At 38.4% G+C, this 9,711-nt stretch overlaps 1 protein-coding gene across 2 annotated transcripts in view; it reads right to left on the bottom strand.

Moving 5' to 3' along the window:
- Positions 1–9,711, bottom strand: part of LOC107684711 (serine/threonine-protein phosphatase 2B catalytic subunit alpha isoform-like) — a 52,182-nt gene that overhangs the window by 11,819 nt on the left and 30,652 nt on the right. For both annotated transcript variants that reach the window (XM_016481047.1, XM_016481046.1), the window contains 2 exons: positions 3,916–4,040; positions 2,094–2,205 (listed from right to left, as the gene is read on the bottom strand). In XM_016481047.1, coding sequence (XP_016336533.1) covers positions 2,094–2,205; positions 3,916–4,040 — 237 coding nt within the window. The remainder of the gene's footprint in view (positions 1–2,093; positions 2,206–3,915; positions 4,041–9,711) is intronic.

Genomic DNA, 9,711 nt, shown 5'->3' on the forward strand with positions numbered 1-9,711 from the left:
GTATCTGCGTGCCGCAGCTGTACGCAATTTACGTTCAGTGGATACTCTCCAAAATGGTGCTAGGGTGACGCGGAGGAGACGAACTGTTGAATAAAGTCGTTTTTTTTTTCTTTTGTGCACAAAAAGTATTTGAACCCAGTTGAACCCCTGATGTCACATGGATTATTTTACCGATCTCCTTGCTATGTTTCTGGACCTTGATCATGTAAGGACCCTTGCTGTCACATGTCCAATGGGAGGGTCAGAGAGCTCTCAGAATGCATCAAAAATATCTTAATTTGTGTTCCGAAGATGAATGGAGGTCTTACGAGTTTGCAACAACATGAGGGTGAGTAATTAATGACAGAATTTTAATTTTGGGGTGAACTATCCCTTTAAGACAAGAAAATATAAGATGCTATGATTAGTTATTTTCAGCTAATGCCATAATTAACACTGTTGTTATCAAGTTGGGTCATATTCTAATAACGTAAAAATTCTGACATCATAGGCATGACTGGGACTGCGTTGTTAACATTAAAGTTTGTTTACATAGTACATCAAGTTCATTAATTTCAAACAATCAAAAAATCTTGTTTTTCTACAGTATGCCTCCTAAGGGTAAACAAAGGTGACATCATGTTTTTTTTAACAGTTCTTTTGCAAAAACCACCTAATATTTGTAGCAAACATCAGCTATTTTGTTATAACAGCACTTAACATGTTTTTCTCTGGTCTCATTAGATTCCTACTGGGACCGAACTTTAGCGGTCAGCCCCATGTGTCTCAGTGCGTCACAAACACTCACAGTGTCTCCAGACGAAGGAGGGTTTTTTTTTTTTCTCTTAGTGTGTCGACGCGTGTCCTATTCTCATTATGTCTCAATACGCCGCCTCTCAAAAGCATTTGTAACCATGGCGACAGGTCAGTGGAGTAGACACATAAAGAGTTTGCTGTCAACTCTGCACCTCTCCCTCCCACCGCACCTGTCTCTGTGCTCCGCCGCTCGGCCTCATGGGAAAGCGCCATTCTGAACATTACCTCATACTCCACGTCCCACCCCTCCTCCACCCCTCCCAACTGCTCTGCGTTATAAACCTCATTCTCTTTAAATGGAAAGATTTGTCCTTTCAGGAACAATAGACATTGTAGGAAATTATCGAAGGGAACTGAGGGTTGTGCTCCGTTATTCTAATTTGATTATTTTCAGTGGAATATAGGGAGATGGAATTTAAATAACCCATTTAAACTTTGTAATTGTTCTGAAATATGAACTGCAATTCAAATTTACATATAAACACAACATATAAAAACATTGCATACAAAACCAAATAACATAAAATTATTTATTCCAAGTTATGAAAAATGATATCAAATAAAAAATGTATATTATATATAAAATTATGACAAATCAATCTGTTCTATTAATACGGGAAAACTGACAGGTCTGATATAGGAAAATATATGGATATGGAATGCATGTAATCCTTTTAAAACATTAATTACTAATCAAAAATACAAAAATCATTACAAATGTTGGAATATAATATAAATATAAATTATATTAAAAATATATATATATATATATATATATATACACTACCATTCTACAGTTTGGGGCTGGTAAGATTTTTAAAATGTTTTTAAAGTCTCTTATGCTCAACAAGGCTGCAGTTATTTGTTCAAACATATAGTAAAAACAGTCATGTGAAATATTATCCCAATTTAAAATATTTGTTTATTTTATATATTTTAAAAAGTAACTTAAATGCTGATTTGCTGCTCAAAAATGTCTTATTCTTTTTAAAAAACGACTGTGCCTCTTAATATTATTGAATTAATTATATAATTAATATATAACTTACATAAACTATAATTTTTTATAACATTATAGATGTCTTTACTAACACTTTTGATCAATTTAATGCATCTTTGATGAATAAAAGTATTCAAAGTAAAAATCATACTGACCCCAATCTTTTGAATAGTAGACTACTAGTGAAAAAGCTTCTATTTGCATTTTTAAACCCTTTTTTGCCATTGCAAATTATATTTGCAGCATATTAATACAGCATTGCAAGCATAGCTTGAGTGTACACATGTGGCATACTCACATTCTTGTTTGAAGGTGAAATATTCTGTCAAATGTCTACATTCATGATTTCCTCTCAGTAAAAATAGCGTCTTTGGGTAGAGCATTTTCAGTGACCAGAGGTACAGAACACACTGGAGAGAAGGAGAGAGAAAAAGAGCTGAAACATATGGCCACATCCATGAGATACCTACAAACACCATGCTAATTCAGGCCAGCGTAACGTCTGTGTAGTGTTAATGATACGCTTCCAATTACATTACATATGTTATCACATCTACTGTCAGTCCCCATCACCTTCACTCGCTGCCCTCGGACCAAACCATACATGGGCTTCCTCCTGTCCCTTTACTGCTAACAAACACACACACACACACACACACACACACACACACACAGTTAAACACAACCAGGCTGACTAACTCATGCTGATCTCATGTATTTATGCTTTAACAAGTAAAGAAGAATTCTTCAGCAAAACATTGGGAGCTGAGTGATTTAATTGAGCAGTCGGTGTTGAGATGTGTTCGCAGAGCTAATCATGGCCTGCAGTCAAAGATGGCAGAAATTGGACATGTCGAAGAACGTGAATGCCAGAGCACAGCGCTCACAGATGACTGATTCCTCCTCTCTGTTTGAAGCTGGACGATGATTCCCTGACGTTTGTGACAGAATTGCCCATTCTTGTTATCAAAGGAACACTCGAGAGTTACAAGATAACTGGGATGAGACTATCAGCCGATAACCGAGCCTGCGTGGTCAACGGAAACTGTAGTTTATGCTTTCATGCTAGTTTCAACTCATTGTCAGCATTGAAAATGAAAAATGTAGATTTATTTTTAAGTGAATTTTAAGAAAAGAATAAATGCAGGTATTACTGCGGGAAGACAGTTATGCTTCAGTCGCAACATAAGTCATTTTTGAGCTACAGACACGGATGTTTGTATATGTTCATTAATATATCGTTGAATGTTTATTTTATTCTTTTATTTTATATTTATTTCATTATTACTGGAATCTTATTTTATTTCTTATTAACACTATTTTTTTGTTTTTAGTCACATGGTGCAAGCAGTTACAGCAGTGTCTTACAATATGGTAGTTTATCTTGAATAAAAGCTTATTAATGCTTTTATAATTATAATGCTGCTTTATGAGCATTTATTGATTAATTAGTTATAATCTGTATTAATTTATTAATATTAAAGACATTTTTTTTAAATGTCACACCTTATGTGTTTAATTCATATCTATAAATGTTTATGTACTAATATATTTATTATAAAACGCAACCTCTGCAGGTTTTCATAGAATTTGTTTGTTTATTAAATATTTGGACAAATGTAAAACTGCTTTGTAGCTATTAATAAGAGTGCAGAGAAACTACATGGAATATTTCTTTAAAAAAAGTGTCACACAGCACTTATACATTTTTAATAGTATTTAGCTAAGTATTGTTTAGGTTATTTATTTTATTCATATTTATGCATGTTTATTTATTAATATTCATCATCACATTTAACCTCTTTTGTAGTTTTTGTAGAATTTGTTTGTTTATTGGATGTCATTTTAATAATTTAATACATTTAATAATGCTTTCAGCTACCAGTAAGAGTACAGTTACTCTTTTTAACACATTTCACCATGTTTAAATTCATTCTGCAAATTTTCCCCAAAATCAGTATAGTGAATTCTGCATATTGAGTCTGGACCTGGTTATGACTCAAATGATCCTATTCATTCAAATGAATCAAAATGAACCACTTCTTTCAATTAACATGATCAAAAAGGGTGAAACCATAGATGGATGGATGAACATACTATCCCAGGGCAACTTTTCTTACCTCAATACTGAAGTAACCCCGGTCCACATAGTCGCCCAGGAAGAGGTATCGTGTGGTGGCTGGAGAGCCTCCCACCTCAAACAGTTTCATCAGGTCAAAGAACTGCCCATGGATGTCACCGCACACTGCATAAAGAAAGAGAAGGAAGCAGAGAAAGAGAGAGGAAAATATTGACTAGCTGAGCTGGATGCAAACAGACTCAACTGTTTGTTCAATATACAGGACATACAAACATTAATCCATGGCGGATTCATACAGCCATAGCTATTAAAATCATACTGTAACTGCAGCTCTGTGCTAGGCGTAATCCCTTAATATCCACCACTAGACTGCTTAAGCCATAATGAACTGATCGAACTGAACCACCTAAGAGCCTATATGAAACATAGCAGGCCTAAAGATCTATGTTGGTCCTTTGCAACATAATTCTCTCTCGATGAGAGAGAGAGAGAGAGAGAGAGAGAGAGAGAGAGAGAGAGAGAGGGGGAGAGCAAAAAATGCAAACTCCTGTTGCCATGGAGACATGAATTTGATGAGAATAAAGAATGAAATAAATGAGGAGTTTGCGTTGGCATGGAGATGCTGCCCCAGAGGCCTCTCAGCCTGTAGTGTGTGTGGGTGTGGCCACGGAGAGCGAGGGAAACACACGCATTTAAAACCCTCTTAGCTCATGCATCACATAAGAATACCCAGATATCAAGCCCACATCACTGACATACAAAGACAGAGGTTGAAATGAGCAAGTGTGTTTAATCTGACTCTGCGCTTGTGGGAAGGGAAACGAGTTTGAGCATTTCAGTCAAAGTCCGGCGCTTGAGGAATCTGATTTTACAGCGAAAGTCCAGATCGTGTGAAATGACCTACTGTACGTGCGTCACCATGCTTGAGACCTGTGAATAAAATGTGGAGCATCTCACTTCCTGTTTCTCCCACTAGACACCAAGACATCGCTCAACAAACAGTTTTCAGCATGATCACTCCAGTTTTCAGTGATCCTTCAGAAATCATTCCAATATGCTGATTTGCTGCTCAAGAAACATTCTATTATTATCAATGTTCAAAAGAACATAATTTATTTGAAATAGAAATGTTTTGTAACATTATATGTACTGCCACTTTAGATCAATTTAATGCATCATTGCTAAATACTGCCTGAACGAATAGTCAACTAATCAGTCTTCAGGGAGTCATGCATGACAGGTTCACCAGACCCAATTAGAATCCAGTTCTTATGAGCAAATACGTCTGTCCTGAGTGTATATGCCTGTAGCTCAGCACAGGATCAGCATGCTAATTAAAGCACCACCACTAAAAATATCAAAACAAACAAAACATTAATTAATTAATAAACAAGAAAAAATCTAAAAATCTTTTTAGAAACAACCAATATACTTAACTTACATCTCAATCATGATTTTCTACTTGCTAGCCGGTTGGGGAGGGGCATTCTCATTCTAGAGACAATTTGATTGGACGGAAATCAGTGTAGTGCAGGATGAGTCATCAATATTTTTGACTCGTTTTCCCAGAAGAAAGATGATGTATATTTTAAAGTTGGCAGAAATGGAAATTGTGATTGTCTTTTCTTCTCTTTTGTGATGCAAATATCCAAGTGAAACTCTTCCCAAAGGAGAGAAGGCAGGGCCATGAGGAACAGATTGTTGTTGTTTGCCAATTGCTGTGATCTCATGTGAGTGACAGGTTGTTAGAAGCAAGGGCATTATTGTCCGGCCCTCAAGCCACTCACTGCACATGCCATCAGAAAAAAAGAGAGGGAGGGGAAGTTAATGTTTTTGATTAAAGATTACAGGGACACATGAATTTTTAACAAATAATTATGTGCATGGATAAATAATTTAATCACGAAAAAATAAGAACTGTCAATTTTGATTTCAAAGCGACTTTAAATGCGTGCAACTGCTAAAAGCAAAATTGGTCACCATTTAGGTGTACACTAACATCAAAACAGACAAAGTTTGAACAGACAAATAAGTTGAATTCTGATTGGGTATTTTAATCAACTCTACAGGCCTTCCTCTACTCTAATGTTTGTTCCTCAACAGCATTAATTTTTCAATCTTAATGAATATATCACGTTGGCCTCCTTTTCTTCTGCTAGTTCATTATAGGTTCAGGCTCTACCCAAACAGCTCTTTACTTGGAGATCAATGCTCAAATCAATAGATCCATTCTTAAAACGACCACTCATTTAGCCTTACACATCTCAAGGGAAGCGGCTTAAATTAAGACTCCTCATAATCAAATGAATTAGTGGACTTATCTGGCCTAAATCATTCAGCAGCCGCAACCACTCCACCGAGTCTGACATACATGCAAAATGGGCCATTATCATGAACCATTAACACACATTATAGAGCAAAAGCCCTAGAAGTAATCAAGCACTGCAGCGATGTCAGGAAGATCGAAAGCTTCTAGAGGAAAAGATGTCGAGAAGGGCTAAAGGGACCGTTTTCTGGAAGGCCAGGGCCACAGGGGCTGCAGTTAATGTAGTTTCATTCTCTTTCTTTCAGCTGGAGCAAGGCTGATGAATGACAGGGAGGTGACAAGTTGAACTCTCTCACTTGTCTGCTCGCTCTCACTCCTCCACCAACTGGTAAAGAGATTCTTCCGCCCCCTTGTATTCAGCTGCTACTGCTTCAGCCTTTTCACACTGTGCTTATTTCCCTTCTCTCACCCTGCCTCCTCAACTGCACCCAAGCCATCGATAAAAATGCAGATGCATTGTGGGAAACGGTGCATGACACCATCTGATTTCGTCTCACAGGAGGCGCGAGATCTAAGTTGCTATGAATCGAGTGCAGAGGATCATTAAAAACACAACGCATTTATTTCGTCCTCACTGCTCTTGTTATGCGTGTGTCGGAAGGGTCTTACAGGAGCAGAAGTTCTCCATATATACCCAAGTGGGCTCTTTCCCTCTGGATGCCTAGTTTTCTCCTAATGTCTTCAAACTTACTCATCTGGCAGAGCTCTGCCGCTGTCTGAAAGTCCTGTTGTTTAAGTCATTGTTTAGGTTTATATAATCTGAGGAAGAAAAAAAATGCAGATATACCCAGTCACGTTGCAGAATCAGAGCTGCATAATGCATGGGCAAATCAGATGCGGGCAGGCTGTGTTAGTAAGCGGTGTTTACTGTATATAAATGAGCGGATCCTGCATATTGAGACATTACATTATGCATGAAGAGGTATCTGAATTGTGCATGAAAATGATCCCGAGTCCTGGTATTAAGTGCTTCTGTTTAAACAAACTGGCTAGTTTGCAGAGCTGATTTTAACTGTGCTTGAGGAGAAACAGGTATTAAATGTGCAATTAACATGCTTGTTCACAATCTTCGGGTCACGAGTGCATGAGGAGAGGAATGTAGATGGAATCCGATGTGTGTCCCAGTGAGTCTATTATGATCACCCATCGTGCAGACTGAATGCTGTTTGTCTCTGCACTCCTCCTTTACTCCTGATATCTGATCAATCTTACAGCTCACACCTCTCGTTCCTCTCTATTTATCTCCTCTTGTCTCCTTTCATGTCTTATATGTTCATCTCCTTTTGTCTGCTTCTCTTTTTTCCTCTCTCATATCCTATCTCCTATCTCTTCATTTACCCTTCACTTTTTTCTCCCTCTTTCTTCATCTCCTTTCCTTGATTCTCTTCATCTGCTCTGCTCCTTTTCTGTAATGCTCTCCTCTCCTCTCCTCTCTCAAATTATCATCTCGTGTTTATGTTCTCTCCACTACAATAGGATCTAATCTATTCATCTCCTCTCCTTTCCTCCTTTTTTCCCATCTCTTCTCTCATTTCTTCATCTCCTTTCCTTTCTCCTCCTCGTCCACTCTTTTCTTCTTCCTCTCATTTACTCCTCTTCTCAAATCTACTCCGCTCCTCTCCTCTCCTCTCCTCTCCTCTCCTATCCTCTCCTCTCAAATCATAATTTCATGTGTTTAACACTATAACGGGTAAATTTTACCCATGGCTGTTTTTCAAATGTACGTAACAGATTTACAATAAAATATCCAAGTCTCTCAGTCATTGACTTTTACTAAAATTGTGTTATTTACAATCCCCTGTTGTTAAAAATTGTTTAGATGAAACAATTTACAGATTTTGTGAATTGCTAAAACACTAAACCCCAAACTCTGAACCAAATTCTCACTAGCTTAAACCAATTTCAATAAAATAAAGACTACGGAGCATTCACTAGACACTACAGAGAAAAATGGAGAACACAGCATTCAGAACATTACAGAAAAAAGTATATTGTATTGAGTAAACAATTTTGCAATTCTGTAAAAAAGTATAGTAAATGCACCGAGTAAGGTGAATATATTGTATAGGCCTATACTGTAAGAATAGTATTGTGCTGAATATTGAATAGTGCTGAATGTTTGTATATACTCAGCACTTGGATACTGCAAAAATACTGCAGTCCAACTGCAAAGGCCAAAAAGGTCAAATGAAATTCTAAATGAATAGCACAGTACACTCAAATACTGTAAGTTCTGCAATTGTAAAATCAGGGTCAATGAGAGATTCATTCTGTCTCAGCATCATGTCTTTGTGCTTGAGTCAGGCCTGAGGACTTTGTCCACATCACAAGTAATGGTGAACAACTGAATATACAGTAAACACACATTGGAATATAATGTCAGTTACTTTACAGAAATAAATAAATAAATAATGAATGAATGAATAAATAAATAAATAAATAAATTCATTCATTCAGCATCCTCCGCCAATTTGCATTACAGTATTGGTATCTTTATTTGTTATAGCAGTTTCTTAGTCTTCTGACAAAAGACTTCTCTGCCTCCCCTAGACAGTCGTCTCTCAGTTTTGCACAAATCCAGTACATGTAAGGACTACTTGGCTACAAATCAATTAAACAGTAATGAGTTTGAGAGTGTGCAACATGTGTTACAGTATTTACTGTACATAGAATAATGAAAATTCCCTTTCAGTCAGTCACTCTCGACGTCACGTGATGACCGACAAACTGGGATCTCACTTAGAGAGACCAATCCACTTCGAGTGTAGACTAAATGAGCCAATGCACATTGGCATGCGATTATTGCGTCCAGCTGTCGCTGATCACAGCGTGAGTATAAGTAGGCAGCTGTTGCAGCGCATATTCAGCTTTTCGCTTCTGAGCCGAGCGGTCTCATCGTTCTGCTCCTGATCTTCTGCTTCAGTGAAACTACGAGTTCGAGTACAAGCACGCTCTTAGGAAGCTCTCGTGCTGGTGGTATGGCGCTTTCCGAGGAACCAACCTCCGAGGGCTCCTCTTTCCGCCGGCACTTAGCAGCCAGTGGAGCCGCCGAAAGTCCACTTTACCTCGGTGAAGGCAGCAGATGCCCCTGTCTTGCGTGCAGAGATCGCAGTTCTACTGGCGAAGGATGCGAGAGAGCCAGTCCCTCCAGCCGATATGAGGACGGGGTTTTTCAGCCCTTACTTCATTGTGCCCAAAAAAGGCGGTGGGTTGAGACCAATCTTGGAGCGTACTTCCATGTGTCGATCCTTCCGCACCACAGACCATTCCTGTGGTTTGCGTTCGAAGGACAGGCATATCAGTACAAGTTCCTGCCCTTCGGGCTGTCCCTGTCGCCCCGTGTCTTCACGAAGGTTGCGGAGGCGGCCCTTGTTCCCCTGAGAGAACAGGGTATTCGCATTCTCAACTACCTCGACTACTGGCTCATACTGGCTCAGTCTCAGGATCAGTTATGCGAACACAGGGACTTGGTGCTCTCACACGTCAGCCTTTTGGGCCTTCAGGTCAACT

The sequence above is a fragment of the Sinocyclocheilus anshuiensis genome, unplaced genomic scaffold (genome assembly GCF_001515605.1).
Source record: "Sinocyclocheilus anshuiensis isolate Anshui unplaced genomic scaffold, SAMN03320099.WGS_v1.1 scaffold509, whole genome shotgun sequence".
Classification (NCBI taxonomy): domain Eukaryota; kingdom Metazoa; phylum Chordata; class Actinopteri; order Cypriniformes; family Cyprinidae; genus Sinocyclocheilus; species Sinocyclocheilus anshuiensis.